This window comes from Jaculus jaculus, chromosome 20, assembly GCF_020740685.1.
Source record: "Jaculus jaculus isolate mJacJac1 chromosome 20, mJacJac1.mat.Y.cur, whole genome shotgun sequence".
NCBI classification, from domain to species: Eukaryota; Metazoa; Chordata; class Mammalia; order Rodentia; family Dipodidae; genus Jaculus; species Jaculus jaculus.
The window spans coordinates 1496910-1513754 of NC_059121.1; the positions used below are offsets into that span (position 1 = coordinate 1496910).

The 16845-nt window shown below is 48.8% G+C and overlaps 1 protein-coding gene across 4 annotated transcripts in view; it reads right to left on the reverse strand.

Annotated features, from left to right (window-relative positions):
- The window catches only part of Adamts16 (ADAM metallopeptidase with thrombospondin type 1 motif 16), a 121495-nt gene that overhangs the window by 68971 nt on the left and 35679 nt on the right, over positions 1-16845 (reverse strand). For all 4 annotated transcript variants that reach the window (XM_045138964.1, XM_045138963.1, XM_045138961.1 and 1 more), the window contains exons 7-9: positions 14217-14376; positions 12861-12966; positions 4030-4167 (exon numbers count right to left, since the gene is read on the reverse strand). In XM_045138964.1, the coding sequence (XP_044994899.1) occupies positions 4030-4167; positions 12861-12966; positions 14217-14376 (404 nt within the window). The remainder of the gene's footprint in view (positions 1-4029; positions 4168-12860; positions 12967-14216; positions 14377-16845) is intronic.

Here is a 16845-nt window from a genome sequence, read left to right on the forward strand (position 1 = left end):
TTTCCTGTCTCTCTTCCTCTCTCCCTTCCCCTCTTATAAATGCTGAGCCATATATCAGCTCTGGTCCTGCATCTTCTTTCCAGTCCATGGTGGCACCTGTCCATCAGTCTTAATTCATAGGGCTCTGCAGTGACCACCACCAGCAAAGACACCTGTCCCCCATCTTAATTCACGGGGCTCTGCAGTGACCACCACCAGCAAAGACACCTGTCCCCCATCTTAATTCATGAGGCTCTGCAGTGACCACCACCAGCAAAGACACCTGTCCCCTGTCTTAATTCATGGGCTCTGCAGTGACCACCACCAGCAAGGACACCTGTCCCCCATCTTAATTCACGGGGCTCTGCAGTGGCCACCACAAGCAAAGACACCTGTCCCTCATCTTAATTCACGGGGCTCTGCCGTGACCACCACCAGCAAAGACACCTGTCCCCCATCTTAATTCATGGGCTCTGCAGTGATCACCACCAGCAAAGACACCTGTCCCCCATCTTAATTCATGGGCTCTGCAGTGACCACCACCAGCAAAGACACCTGTCCCCCAATATTAATTCATGGGCTCTGCAGTGACCACCACCAGCAAAGACACCTGTCCCCCATCTTAATTCATGGGCTCTGCAGTGATCACCACCAGCAAAGACACCTGTCCCCCATCTTAATTCACGGGGCTCTGCAGTGACCTCCACTGGCAAAGCCTTGTGAGCTCTGCTTGAGGTGGCCCGCACGGCGCAGAAGGAAAACTGTACTGGAAGCTTCCATCATGTGGCGGATGGTGCTTAATGGCATTTCAGTTCAAGTCATGTGTTGTCATCCGCAGAAGTGATGTGGTGTGTGGGGAAGGATCCATGCACCTCTCATTTCTCCGGCTCCCCAGGGTGGCCCCCGTGTCAGAAGTAAAGCATATTCACTTGTCTCTAGAACATGATTCACATGTTTATAAAAATAAACGGAAGATAGGTCCGTGTTGCCATGACGTGTAAAATGACAGGCAGGAGTTTCCCTAAGGCATAGACATCCTGGCTGTAGACATGAGCAACTGATGAGGGCTGTGTCTGTTAGTAGGAAATGAAACCACATGACCTCATTGACGAGGCTGATGAATTTCTGTCCTTCATAGCTTGGCTGAGAATGGAGAAAAGTATCGCTGGCCACCCAAACCAGCTGAGCTCCCTTATGATGTGTTTTCCATCTCCCACATGCTAATCAGGAAAGTGGAGTCATCTTCCTCTTGATGGGGTCCCATCCATTCTAAGAGCCTCCCACTCAGTGGAGGATAGGCTGCTCTTTTGCCCATTGGAAGTCAGGAAGCCAGAACCCACCCAAAGCAGGACGACTTGGAGTCAATGGGGCTAAAACACCAAGGTCTAAAACCCGGCAGCATGTACAGTAATCGGTTTTCAAGTTAAATAAACCTTCCCTGTGCATTCGACAATGAGAGGCTTTCTGGAGAACTGAATGTTAAAATTCTTTTGAAGATGTAAAATGCCACATGCGTATTTATAACCATTAGGTCAAGCAAATTAGTTACATACCTGATAATGTGTTACTACTGAATTCGAAAGTAGTGTCTTACTGACCAGCACAAAACCATTAACTATCTAGCATCACAGAAAAAATGTGGCTTTCAGTTCTGGAACAATAACAATAATTCTGCAGACCACTGTCTGATTCGAAGACTAGAACTAGGTTTCAATGTCCTCAAGTGACTAGGCAACTCTTTTCTCCCTTTATCTCTTGGGAGGGTCAAATACTGGAGGACATTGTAATGCTAATTCTCAGTCCACACCCAAATTTACGTCCTCCCATTTTCCCAGCTGTCAAGACATATTTTGAAATTCTAAACACATTGATATGTTTTCTTCATAATCACTGAAAATGTTGTAAACTTTGGGAAAAGAACTTAGAAATTATGGTTGTAGAAATTCCAAGTTCCCTTAGTAACACAAGAAAGAGCACACGGAGCTTAAAGGGCAAAGTCCCGTTTGTGACCATAGCACAGCTGGAGAAAAGATGGACACTTGTAAGAAAAAGCTAAAACCACTTTTGCCCAACCCCACTCGACTCCGGGAGGACACTGTCTCTGGCCTGACAAATGATGAGGCACACCAGCATGTTGTGTCAATACCAGTTGTAAGGTGCGATTAACAGTGTCCTTTTTGGTGACAGAAATGAAATAGAAATGATCTTTGTGTATTTCTAGATCAAGTGTATACTGCCAATGTACAAGTATTGTCCAGAGATTATCCCTCATTTTGATGCCACAAAATCTGGAAGAGGTCATTGTCTTCTAGGGAGTGATTGAGGTCTCGGGGCATGAGTTTAAGGAGAGAGCAAACTGAAGGCTCAGAGGCCTGGAGAATAAAGACCAAGATTCTGTCTCCGAAGGTGGTGATGAGATTGAAGGAACAGAAAAAAAGACAGACAGGATGGCTGACCCTGGGGCATGGCCCCCTGGTTAACCAACAGGGAAGACAAATGATGTCCTAATGTTGGAATAGAAAAAAATGAAAGACAAAGGACTCTGTCAAAAATAAAAATAAAAATGGTGGCGCACGCCTTTAATCCCAGCACTTGGGAGGCAGAGGTAGGAGGATAGCAGTGAGTTGGAGGCCACCCTGAGACTCCATAGTGAATTCTAGGTCAGCCTGGGCTAGGATGAGACTCTATCTTAAAAAAACAAAAATAAAATAAAATAAATAAATAAATAAAAGTAAGGGAGAGAGAGAGTGGAGAGGAGAAAATAGGGCAGGAGGCAAACAGAGGCCAGGAGGACATTGAGCACACCCACAGAACTTAGAAGGGTTAGCACATCCCTTCCTTGGGTGTCCGTTGAGAGTAGCAAGCTCTTAGTTTTGACTACTGGGGCACACAGGCTCAAAACCTTGGCAGGCAGGTGGGTGGCCCCAGCCTAGTTTTCCTCCCCTACCTCTGGAGGAAACTCCATAGCTGTGATCCTATTGGTTTAAGCAGTGTCCAAGTTCATCGGATCATATTTATTAAATATGAATTGTTTTTCTCTTTTTGTCACATGTATGTGTGTGTTGTGTGTACATGTCTGACAGGCATGCTCCTCATGGCTGGCTGAACTTGATCATTTTGCTACCGAATACATTTATACACACACACACACACACACACACACACACACACCATATATATATATTGGGTACCCTTCTCTCATCAGCCATCCACATACATTCTTGATCCCAGTAACTGTCTCCTATCTCCATTCTCCTCACCCATGGCAGGAGAAATGGCATCAAGGCTGTCTTCTGGATAGGCAGTCAGCAGTAACAGCCCAGAGAGAGGGGACACAGAGCTGTCGCCCTGCCTGCCTTGACAAAACTGGAATTCAGCACCTAATTGAGTCTTATCCAACAGCACCCCCGCCCCACTTCTTCCCTAGTCTGACATACGTAGGTAGGCTGCTCCCCCTTGGGCCAGCCCCTTGAGTGGAAAACCTCATCAGCTCTCTCCCTTACTTACCCGAGCCTGCAGGGAAAGCCCACCCTAATGAGCTACGAAAGAGGCTTGTCCTGTGGGCAAAGGGGGCTTGGTTTTGTGGTGGAGTCTCCTCCTGAGGCCTGAGCGTCATGGTCCTTGCTCGGGGGAGCCCTTCCCCACTCCAGCCAGGGAATGGGATGGGGAAGGGAAAGAAAAATTTCTTTCTTGTTTTACTACTCTTTTTAAACTCTGGGACCTTTCCTCACTAACCTCTTGGCTTTTCTTCTCATGAGAAGGTTCATACCCTCCTGCTTCACTTCCTGTGTGTGTGTGTGTGCCACAGGACTTTTCCCATTGAGTTATCTCCCCAGTCAAGAGCTTTCCTTGAACTGTTAGTGACAACCTCTTTGGTGTGGTGTTACATGGATGTCCTGTCCATCTAAATGCCAGTGTTGGATGAAGCTAGCAGACCTCAGAGACCAAAGAGCTGTACCTCAAACTTCTTGGTCCCATTGTGGGGTCCACAGCCTGAGATGCTCACACAGACCCAGAGAGATCACAAGATAGTCTCAAAGGGGTTCATACCTTAAAAATTTGTGAAGATATTGGCGGCTGCAGGGTGACCAGGAGAAGACCCCGTTGTGTCCTGCCAATGTTGGGGACATGATGTTGCCTTCGGTCTTTTTGCACCTGTTCCCTTCTCCATCGTGGACCATGCCAAAGCTACAGAAGAGAAATGGCTGTTTCAGCACAAAGAGCGCTTCTTCGTCCAGTACGCGATGCAAGTCAGGACTGGCCAGACATCCTCCCCACTTATAGCAGTTACCTTCACATTGTTGGCACAAAACACCCAACCAACACTAGCTTGTGGGAGAAAAGGGTTTATTTTGGCTTACAGACTTGAGAGGAACCTCCATGATGGCAGGGGAAAGGATGGCATGAGCAGAAGGTGCCACAGTAGCTGGAACACCACAGCGTGAGAGCATGCCAACTAACACTGGCAAACTGAGGGTTAGTAAACCTCAGGGTACAGCACCTATGACACACCTCCTCCCAAACACCGTTGCCTCCCAAACTGTCATCAGCTGGGAACTAAGCATTCATAACACGTGAACTTATGGGGACACCCCTCTACACACCCAGAAAGAGTGAGGGAGGGAGAGAGAGAGGGAAAGAGGGAGAGGGGGAAAGACATACACATTAGGAAGAAACAATGGCCATCAGTAGTGCATTTGCTGAGGATCTCATTTGCTCACAGAGCTTTTAGGGTTTTCAGACTGACTCACGGGTTGCTTTGGCGTGTGCCCACATCAATCAGAGTCAGACCCTGGTGTCTGCTGAGCACAGCTCTACTGGAGAGAGAGAGAGACTCTTCTTAGGTGGGTGGTCCACTGGTGGTCATGGGGCGTGGGCACCTATGTCCCCTCCCTCTCTGTGCTCCCCTCACCTCACGTCCTCAGCACTGGAGGCCGCGACCCCAACCCCTTCATCGCTCTGGAAGGCCTGGCTGTGGAACCCGGGAGGGTGAGCGAGGCCAGGCTCGTTGTTTCAATGTGCACGGATTCCACGTGGTGGGAATCAGACCTGGGTACTGCATGAGCACATCTCCCACTACGGCAGCTACGAGGAAGCTACCTCTGGTGTCCTGTGGCCCACCGTGCTACTCAGCATCCCCTAGATTGTCGTGAGACCACTGAGCTGTGCAAGTGGCTGTCCTGAGCCCATGCGGCTCGGTGACTTAAGTGGTCTCCTACCCATGTCTGCACCCCTCGCACTCCCAGAATTTTGCGGGCAGGAGTACTTGCCCTGCATCCTCTGCCATCCCAGGAAGTCCGGAAAGTGCTGCACGTCACTTTGGGGAGAAGAGACCTGGCGTCGGGAGCTCCCTGTGGCCTGGCGGCCTCTGATCAGGTAGATCTATGCTCGGGGAGCCATTCATTATGGTCCACTACTCCTTGGTGCTCCATCCTTGTACAGATTCCCTAAGAACAGGGGCTGAGCGGGAGAGATAGACGAGGAAAGGAGAAAAGACAGAGAGAGGAAGAGCGGGAGGGAAAGGAGAGGAAGACAGAGAGAGAAAGAGGGAGAGGACGCAAGAGTAAAGCAGTCACTGGTTCAGCGACACTGTCCTGCCCCGACGCCCACGGTGATGGAGGGAGGCGAGGAAGACGCCCCGGGAGGGGGGGGGATGTGTGCTCCAAAAGGGACGAGAGAAGCACAGGCTGAGGCGGGGGATCACGGCAAGAACACAGGTACAAGTGTGACCACTTCCAAGCGCTCACGACCTGTGTCTACCACACCATCTCCATGATGCCCTGTGGCGAGGGAGGCCTGATCTGGGCCCCAGAGCGGGGAGCCGAGCTCAGACGCCTGCATGGCGAAGGCCGGTCAGAATCCGTGCGACTCTGTCGTTCCAGTGGTTGAAGGGCGGATCCAAGGAGATCTGGCCGGCAGACACTGCCGCAACTGCCAAATTCCTCATCAGTACCAAGGATGATGGGGGTGTGGTTACTTTCACCTCCACCCAGGCTCTGAAGTTAAAGGCAATGGAGCAAGGCCAAAGCAACCGCACGCACAGCAGAGGAAAGGCATCGGCCAGGAAAAGACTCAGGCTGAAGGCCCAGCAGGGAGGCTGCACTGGAGAAAGCAGTGCCCGCCAGCCCGCTGCCCCGCTGGCCCTGGACCGAACCACGGAGGCACACTGAGCTCCATGGCATGGACTAGATCGTTCTGCCGGACTTCTGCCCACACTTCTAAGGAGTTCAAATAATAAGAATGCCCCAGGGTTTCTTGTTTGCTGTTTGGTCTAAGGCGTTTTTTTTTTTTTTTTTTTTTTTTTTTGTTTTTGTTTTTTAATTCTTTCTAGAATCGCTTTTCAAACTCTATCAGTATTAGAAATCTGAGTAACACAGCATGGCTGCCCAAAGCCTGTACTGGGCATCTCCTGGCTCAGGAGTAGACTGCTAGGTGTCCACAAACGTCTCAGGCCCCCAGTTCATGTACTGTGTTTCCAATCAGTAAACCCCTCAAGATGTGATGACTGTTTCTCTAAGCAGAAACATGACACGAGGAAATCACATCTGATACATGTGTTAATAAAGTCATGGAAGAAAGAACAGGATACATCGTGAAGTTAAGGTTGATATTTGGCAATCAAGAAATGTGATCATTGCTGGGCATGGTGGCGCACGCCTTTAATCCCACCACTTAGGAGGCAGAGGTAGGAAGATAGCCGTGAGTTCGAGGCCACCCTGAGACTACAGAGTGAATTCCAGGTCAACCTGGGCTAGAGCGAGACCCTACTTAAAAAAAAAAAAATATGATTGTGATCCAAGTTATACTTGCCAGACCGTGGTTTTTTCCCACACACCATAGCACTTTATGTAAAACAGTTACCATCTCATAGGCTAAGATAGTAAATATGCTTTCTTTCTTCATCATTAATAGCTGGTAATAAGTTTCTCAAGGAGTGAGACACCTCTTACCCATGCTCACAACCCCAGTGCCAGCACGATCGACGGTCCATAGAAGCAGTTATATTAAAGTGTGCTGACTGAAGTCAGCTTGCACAACTGTATCAGGATCCCAGGTACAAAAATGCCAACTTAGGGTTAATCACGCTAAATGAAATAGTTAATAGAAAACCCAGGCGATGGACAGATAGGCAGTTTAGGGGTATCTCAGTAGCTGTAGCTTGTCAGCAGAGTGTGTTAAGGATACTGAGATGAGAAAATCAAAGGACCAGTGCCTCCTGGGTGCTCACTCCACCCTGACCACATGAGGTGACCTGGAGATTACAGGTGGGACAAAGATGTTCGACCTCTACCATGACATGCAGGGAAGGAGGTGGAGCCAACAGGCAGGTGGGAACTCGGGGCTTCAGACCAACAACTAGAGAGACCATGGGCCACAGAGGCGGCCGAAGGCAGGCAGGCTGTAATAGCATCTTGCCTCCGTCATTCATGGCCTGTGTGATACCGTCCTGCTTTCTCATGTGTAAACTAATATTATAAATCCTTCTCTTTATATTTTAACATGTGCATACATGTAAGTATATAGTGTGTGCGTGCGCGTGAGAGAGAGAGAGAGAGAGAGAGGAGAAAAAGAGAGAGAGAAAGAGAGGAGAGAGTACGGGAACATTTGGGGAAGCACTTAGGGAGGTCAGAGGACAACCTTGGGGCGTCTGTCCTAGTCTTCCACCTTATTTTTGACACAGAGTTTTCTATGTTGTTTTGCCGTTCCGTGCGTGCCGATCTAGCTGGCCCAAGAACTATCAGTCTCTTGGTTTGCCACTGCCATCGAGCACTGGGTTACAGCTATGTGTGCCACTTTGTTTTTATGTGGGTTCCTAGAAATTAACCTTGGGCTTACACACTTGCCAAGAGGTGCCTTTCCACCATTGAGCCGTCTCCTCAGCCCTGATAGATCCTTCTTTATACACCGAGAACAAATTGTGTCTTGCTTATATTTTCAAACACAGAGAGTCCCTGGCACCTACAGTGGGCATACAGATGTGGGAAGAGGGCCAAGGCATGGCAGATGTGAAATGCACATGGGAAAACAAGAGCTCTAGAGAGGAATGACACAGGTTTCTCACTGGCTTTTCAAAAGGCAGAGATAAACACTGGGCCACATCATGGTAACTGATCCAGAGCAGGAAAGGGATCCAGGCTGGTGACAGGGCAGTGTTGTGAGCCAATGGACTACACCGCCGAGCTGGGTCCACATCCTGCTATGGCCCTGAGTGGTCCTGACATCAGCAGAGACAGGTCTGAGCTGAATAGCGTCATCATGTGCCTTGTCCAGATGTCCATACTGCTTCCTAAGTGACATCCCAGTTGTCCCTGGGTGGCGTCTGGCAATACCAACAGTACTTGGTCTTTTCCACAACACATGTATGCCACCCGTCTTAGATTAAGCAATGACACAGAGTCCTTTTTAATGCCTTGATGGCAGCATGCAAATTGTACGGGTTGCTAGGCTAGTACATTCAAGGAAACATGAGATACAAAACTATGGGTCATGGACACTTCACAGCACAGAAAACAGGCTTTGAAAGTCTTGACAGCCTGAAGATACTGATACGGGGCAGACGACTGGGCAGGCGTATTTTATTTGTGGTAAGGTGGGCCCTTCCGGTGGAGCAGGCCCTGCACTTATATCATATAACAGGGCTCACATTCTGCAGACGGGAAGCCTGCTGACCAGCAGATGTTCCCTCGCGATCCTGACGTACGCCAATATTATCTGGAGCCTGAGACCCAGGCCTGAGCTCTGCAGATCCAATTTCATGATTTCCCTTAGCCAATGGAACTGTTCCCGGTGGGTCTGCCTCAGATGACATGGCCTTCAGTGTGTGCACTTGATCCATGGTAAGTCTGGCCCAGTTCCTTAGGACCTGCGTGTCACCTTCTGCTTGCTCACTCTCTGTCAGCTTCCTTCACCCGCTGATGCTTAGCAATCCCGGCAGAGCCCAGGCACTGCACCCAAGCTGAGTGCACACTGGAGTTGAGCAGAAGACACTGGGGTCCATTGGGAGAAGCATGCACTGTCCCAGACAGTGGCTCTCAACACAGACAGAAGTCCAATCTTCCTGTGAAACAGGGTGGCTTATGTCTCTCACAATAGAAGTCCTAAGTGATGAAAAAACACTAACTCTTAAAATTGCAGAATTCCAATCTTTGCCTATCCCTGCCAGAGGTAAAGGCGCACTGTTGGTGTTACGAATTGGGCCCGTGCATGCATTTCTTCTTCAAACACAATCCCGGAGTGTAAATGAACTGAATAGATGTGTTTGCCTTCATTCAATTTAGCTAAGATTTATGCGGTTTCATGAACGAAGTCACAAGTCATCATTTCTCACTGGGCGTTGTCACACCTAACAACTTCTTTGCAATGTTCACTCTGCATTTGTCCCTTGCTTGGCCCTCCCATGCCCGCTGAATTCCCAGCCTCCCTCCTCCCTGCTTAGGGAAGGTCACAGAAAGCTCTTGTCTTTTAAGAATCACAGCGCAGTTGTGCCACAATTTTTTTTTTTTTTTTTTTTTTTTACCAGAAGTGCTACCAAAGTCAGAAGCTCCCCCTGTCATTTCTGTCACCTGTCACCATGGTCATTTGTTGTGGCATCCAGCACATGCTGAGCATGCACATCTCCTGTGCATGCAGCATGATCAGACGGCATCTCACACATGCGTCACCTCCTTTAGAGCTCCAGTTTTCTGCCCCTTGTACCAAGTTATCTAGACATCTGGGGTTCAAGAAGAGCTGGTAAGTTCTTTTTTAAAATTAGTGAATTAATTTGCCAGCAGAGAGAGACAGAGAAGGAGGGGAGAGAGGAAATATGCATGTCATGGCCTTTCGCTGCTGCAAATGAACTCCAGATGCATGCATCACTTTGTGCATCTGGCTTTGCATGGGCACTGGGGAATCGAACCCTGGTAGTTAAGCTTTGAAGGCAAGAGTCTTAACCACTTAGCCACCTCTCCAGCCCCAATGGCTGACAACTTCTAGAGACCAGCTCTGTCAGCAAGACGGCTCACCTCAGGTGAGGGGAAGCACCACTTCAAGTAACATGTTTTTTTTCCCTTTAAGTTTCATCTGAGTGAGGAAAGAAAATATTAGTAATTGCCCTCTAGAAATACCAATGCAAAATGCTGAGGTTAGTTTACTTTGATGAATGAGCACCTAGCTTGGGATAGTTCTAGCTAAACTTAACTTGAGCCCACCACCTGCAACCGTGGCTAGGGCTACCCAAGTCCCTATCTCCCCGAATCCTGAGCGCTGCACGCTTAGCTCTCAGTGACTAGATTGCTTAATTAAATCCAGATATGGTTCAGAGGACACCAAGAGCCTCATGTTGTTATAATGATCTTTTTTTTTTTTTTGGAATTCTAATTCTAGCAGGCTATTAAAATGCAATTATTATTTTTTAAATGCAATTGTGTTTTAACTAAAATCCTTATACGGTGAAAGTGCAATTTCCTAAGCAATGTAATTGTCAATCATTACCTGCAGTGATGAGGAATCGGTGATGGGGACAGAGCTCCGTTTGGAGGTGGCCAGTCCACACAGAGTTAGAACCTGTACGGCCTCTGTGGGTTCCCACTGAACACAACTGCACACACATGTGTGTGTGAGAGAGAGATGACTGAATGGGTCTGGGTGATTTGAGTCCATTTTCCCATAGTGTGTGGAGAAATTGCTGGGAGGAAGACTGGTTGTATAGAAAGAGCTCAGCAGAGGGGGGGAGAGAAGACAAAGGAAGCATTGGGATGGAAGTATTAGCCAATTACATTATGTTCAGGTATGAAAATAGTCAAAAGGCCCACAAGTCATGAACACTGCCTTTGTCTTGTGCTTGGAGTGATGTGGTCGGAAATAAAAACAAACAGTAGAGAAAGTGGCGCTCCTGGTTGTCCATTTGCCAGGAGGAACTTCAAGTGCAGTCTCAACACAGCAAGAAAGTATATGCATTACCACTAGTGACCTTTCTAATCATCAGGACACCCATAGGAAAAGCGCAGCTGCTTGGGAAGTGATGGTGCTCTTAAAACGACACACACACACACACACACACACACACACACACATATACACACACAATCGTTGCTTCAGCAGATAGATTTATAGGTACAAACACAAGATATTTAAGAATAGAGAAAGAGGGCTGGAGAGATGGCTTGGCGGTTAAGCGCTTACCTGTGAAGCCTAAGGACCCCGATTCGAGGCTTGATTCCCCAGGACCCACGTTAGCCAGATGCATAAGGCAGTGCACGCATCTGGAGTTCCTTTGCAGTGGCTGAAGGCCCTGGCGCGCCCATCCTCTCTTTCTCTCTCTATCTGCCTCTTTCTCTGTCTGTCAGTCTCAAATAAATAAATAAATAAAGTAACAAAATTTTTTTTAAAAAAGAATAGAGAAAGACACTAGTGGCCATTCTTATTGAGAGTTACTTGCCCAAGACCCTATTCTACCAACTTTGTCTCCCCAGAACCATGGCCCCCAGGCTGGCCGCCCATCTGGCTCTCGGCACAACCAAAGGCTGCCTCATTTCAAAACCAGCAGCAAGAGGTGAACCGGACCTCCCTAGGCATGCTCTTTGTCAGTGCCCTCGCTGCTCAGATGCTGTGCATGTGCCCCCAAACAGTACCTCTACCAATTGTGTGTGTGCGTGCATGTGTCCATGTGCGCGTGCATGCATGCATGTGTGTGTGCATGTGTGTGTGTCTGTGTGTCTGTTGCATGCGTGTGCATGCGTGCATGCATGTGAGTGTGTGCATGCATGTGTGTGCACGCGTGCACGCGCATGCATGTGTGCACACAAACTGCAGAGCAGCAACTGTCGGCAGTGAGAGCTTGTCACCACCCTCTGCCGTGTGGCACCTTCCCCATGACATCAGCCCACGACGGAGTGAGGTGAACGCGTACAACCAAGGGCAAAGCACAGGAGAGAGGAGCAGAGACGGACCCTGCTGTCATCAGTCACAGGCACTGTAATGGTTAACGCCAGCTGTCAATTTGAAGTGGCTTAGAATCACCATGGAAACAAATCTCCGGGCATGCCTATGGTCATTTGAAACAGTATTCCCCATCAACTCACGTATTTGAATGCTTTCTTCCCAGATGGTGACAATCTGGGAGGTGGGTCCTTGACAAGCGAGGTGTGTTTCTGGGGATGGGTCTTAGGGTGTTCTAGCCAGCTCCCCCTTGCCAGAGCTCAGCTCTCTCTCTTGCTGCTTTCTTCCAGCTGCTGTGGCAAGGGGGGATACCCAGCCTCTGCTCTGCCATCCTCTCCCTGCCATGCAGAAACTTCCCCTTGAGGACAAGGGCAGTAAATAAACCCTTTCTTCCCACTGGCTGCTTTTGGCTGGGTGCTCTGTCCCAGAAACCTAAAAGTAGCTATGGCAACGCCTGTGAGGGATTTTCAAGATGTTACTTGAGATGGGAAGACCCGTATATCCTGCCCTAACTGTGGATGGCACTGTTCCTTGGGCTGTGGCTTGGCTGCATGTGGAGAAAGGCACCCAGCACACTCTCTTCCTGACTGTGCACAGAACGGGCTTCCCGCTCTGCTGCCCTGCCCGAGATGACGGCTGCCCCTTCTCACTGTGAGCGCCAGCGCCCCTGCCTCCCTGAGTGCTTTCATCAGCTGCCATGGGAAAGGAACCAACTCTGCCAGGAAGCAGGGGAAGGTCAGAGCAAGGCACAGAGGAATGCGAGCTCACGTGGGGCCATAAAAGCCGGAGGGCCGCATGAACGTGGAAAGACCGTTTCTAAGGCACAGGGGCTCATAACCGACCCTCTCCTGGAATCCATGTGAATGCCCATGGCAGACGTGGCAGCGTCAACAGCTCCAGGACGACCACTTGGCTCAGAGCGGGCCCTGGCTCCCGCCCCCTGTGGGGTGGGGCAGACTTACTTGTGCCCAGCCTCGTGGGCAATGGTGAAGGCCAGCGCAAGTCCTGAGTCCTCATTGATTGTGCAGCTGCGGTACTTGCTGCACATTCCACTGATGGGGGCGAACCCTGGAGGGGGCAGAGAGTCGGAGAATATATGGCGGGATTATTACAAAAGAACTCTACCTCTCTCTTCTGTTGTTGAGTAAACTTTGGTTCTCATCCTCAAGTGGGGAAAAGTGAGGTGGGCAACCCTTGGACAGCCGTGTAAACAGCATGCAGTAACATGGAGACAGGGACTTCTCCCGAGCGCCAGGACTACATCACACGGGAAACAGGCCACGGGTCTGCGCCTTTCCTGGCACAGGCTATTGTTGAAGTGAATAGGAGGGGTAAATTCAGGTGGCCAGGGAAGTTTCTGTCTTTTCCTGCCTTAAGAGATGCAGGGAGAAACACCCTGGAGAACAGGGTATGTTCGGCTGCCAACCAGATCACCTGGCATTTAGGTGCAGGGAGCCACACTGATCAGGGCGCAAAACTCCCAGGTCTCTGAGGCTGGCTGGGGGCCAGTCTCTTGAGTAGGCTTGGTGAGGGCAGGAACAAAGTTACCATGTCACATGTGACCTCTGCTAGACTGAGTCTCATCTGAGTTCCTATGATAGAAATCCTTCCTCCCTTGCTGGGCGTGGTGGCTCACGCCTTTAATCCCAGCACCCGGAAGGCAGAGGTAGGAGGATCACCGTGAGTTCGAGGCTACCCTAAGACTAAGACTATGTGGTGAATTCCAGGTTAGTTTGGGCCAGAGTGAGACCCTAACTCTAAAAAAAAAAAAAAAAAAAAAGAAAAAGAAAAAAGAAAAGAAAGAAAGGAAGCAATCCTTCCTCCCCATAAACATGGGGAGGAAATCAAGAGTGTTCCTGGTTAGTAGTACAGTGTTGGGCCATTGTGCTGCCTCCGTGACACTTCCTGATGACTGGCGTGTTCAGGCTGAGGTCTTTGTGGAGAAGCGGGAACTGGGGAAAGCAACACTACTGCAGTATGCGCAGCTGCACTCCTGACACATAATGCGACTCGCCGTGTCTCCTGGCCCCACGCTCAGTGGGAGCAGAAATGTGAGAAAACATTTCGTATCTTAGAAGTAGTGAGAACACGGACTTGGGAGGGACTTTTACTTGCTCCACAGTCGGTCTTGAGAAATAAAAGTATTATCTTATATTTAGACAAAGTGTACACAGGGAAATGAGACAACCCTTTACACACATGCTCTGCAGACACTACTGGTAAGGATATGAAATAAAGCAGAAATACTCAGCTATTCGGGTACTCCCCAAAGGGGCACACTCTAACACAGAACCCAGATCTCTACTGGAGAATCTTACCCAAAGTGTCACAGGGCTCATTTTTCCAGGAACATATATCCAGCCCCGTCAGCAAGACGGCATGGTCATGGCGAGTTCCATCCTTCCCCATCAATCCTGACTGCCACTGGCAGAAGCTGGTTAAAGTGTGGTCGGCATGGTGACTGATCACAAGTCCTGGCTAGACAGGAGAAGCCGTGATGTCCATGGAGGTGAAGAGCAAAAACACTATAAGTCATTGTCTTCAAACTAATCTCTTTTTTAAATATTTTATTTATTTATTTATTTATTTATTGACAGAGAAAGAGGGAGAGAGAGAGAGAGAATGGGCACACCAGGGCCTCCAGCCACTGCAAACAAACTCCAGATGTGTGTGCCCCCTTGTGCATCTGGCTTACCTTGGCTCCTGGGGAATCGAACCTAGGTCCTTTTGCTTTGCAGGCAAATGCCTTAACTGCTGAGCCATCCCTCCAGCCCAAGCAAGCTATTCTTAATTCAGGTTTCAAATATATGCATGGACCCAACAGACACATGACATATTCCATATTAGACATCAAAACGCAAAGGAAGGGATACTCTGCAACCCAGTACAGACTGAGTGAAGGTATTTAAGCACCTTTCTGTACATAAACAATTGAAATGATCTGAGTCTTGTTAATGACTCAAGAAAAAAGAGATCTATGCATGAATCTTTTGCATTCAAAAATCTTTGAAAAGCATTTTGCAAAATTACATAAGGCAACGGAATCATTTATATGTGGCTTTTGAATAGGTGCCCAAAATCAGTCAGTGACACACTCATTTCATAACAAAGTTGAACAAAAGAGGCTTCTAAATAATTTCTCTTTAATGTTTATCACTCCAGCACTAATGAAGTAACGTTTCTACATAAAGGCAACTTGTTTATGAAAAGAGGTCAATGTCGGGCTGGAGAGATGGCTCAGCGTTAAGATGCTTGCCTGCAAAGCCAAAGGACCTTAGTACGATTCCCCAGTACCCACCTAAGCCAGACGCACAAGGTGGCACATGCATCTGGAGTTTATTTGCAGTGGCTGGAGGCCCTGCTATGTCCATTCTCTCTCTCTTTGCCTCTTTCCCTCTCTCAAATAAATAAATAAAAATTTAAAAAGGAGGTCAAAGTGTAAAGTTTTATTATTTCTGAAAAAAAAAAAAAAACAACTTCATGGAAACAAGACATTAGGCACTGAACCTTATCCATACATACCATAAGTTGTGAGGGCAGCAGTGAAATATCAGAGTGATGAACGACAAAAACTGCTTGGCATGGAGGATTGGGGGTGTCAGGAACACTCCTCATAGCATGTGTACTGGATGACTTGAACCCATTTATAGATTTGCTACTGTTTCCTCTGGGTGGTCAGAGAGCGGGCTATATACCTCTATCTCAGTACACCATCTTTTCAGAAGCTTTAAATGCTACTGAACCCAAAAAGCCTCCCAGCCGACCTATTTTCTCCATAGATGTTAATGGTGTTTTCCCACAGTGCCACATATACTCACACTACACACTGTGCGTGCACACTGTGGCATGCCTCACATTCCTCAGCTGGTGATTTCCAAGAAAACGGGTTAATTAAAGTTAACACAGGTGCACGATCAAACGATAACCCTGCTTATTCTTTCAGCTGGGATCAGTTTTATGCAGGGAATAATTAACCTGTCACCCGAGACGCCCTGCTAACTCAGCAAGCCCTCCTGAAACTCACGCACACACAACAGACAATGGGGTTGCACCCCCGTGACGAGGCAGGCCAGACAGCCTGCTCTCGGGCGCGCCCCACCTGCACAGAGGGGAGGTGTCTCAAAGGTCTGGGAGCCATCTCAGACTCCATCTGAAAGACGGTTGCTTCACAAACAAGAAAACCGTGTCTACAGTAGAAGCTTGAAGTGTCACCAAGTGTGGCGGCAAAGCCCGGGTGCCGAGCGCGGTCCACAGGTCACACGTCTTTGGTGACAGAGTGATGGGCTTACAGCAAACAGAAGCGAGACCCTCTTATGAAGACAAGCCCCCATTTCCAATGCCACAATGTGCCCCTGTGGACTGAAGGGCAGCTGTGTGTGTTTGCAGTGACCGAGGGTCTGGAAGGGGCCCGAGGAAATTCTTCCGAGGCTGCTACCAAGTCAACGTAATCTGCGGTTACCATGGTCAGTGCACAGCAAGAGAACCCCGCTCCCCACTCCAGCAGCTCCGTGAGAATGAAAGCCCGAGTCAGAAGGAGATGGGGGCTTAGGAGCCAAGAAGGGATGCTTGGCCTTTAGGCCAGGAAACATGCCTGGTCTTCTAGCTGAGCACCAGTGGGGTGAATTCCAGATGGCTTCCCAGAAACTCGAGGCGGCTTAAGACACATGGTGCCCTCGGTGTTCCTAGTGAGCCTCCTGCCACAGAATCATTGCAGCTCCTCATGCCACTTCCCCTAACGGTTCAGAAGAATGCTCTTCACTACCATGCCCCAAAACACGCAGCAAACTATCTTTTGAAAGAAGTGACAAGAAACTAGTTGTTTCACACATAATAAATGAGCAGCTTTTCCTCTAAGAGAAAGAGGAGACATCCACAGAACACTTAATACTGAAAAGCACTACTTCACATTCACTTTATTCCCGAAGAGGAGGCTGGTGGCTTTAGAGC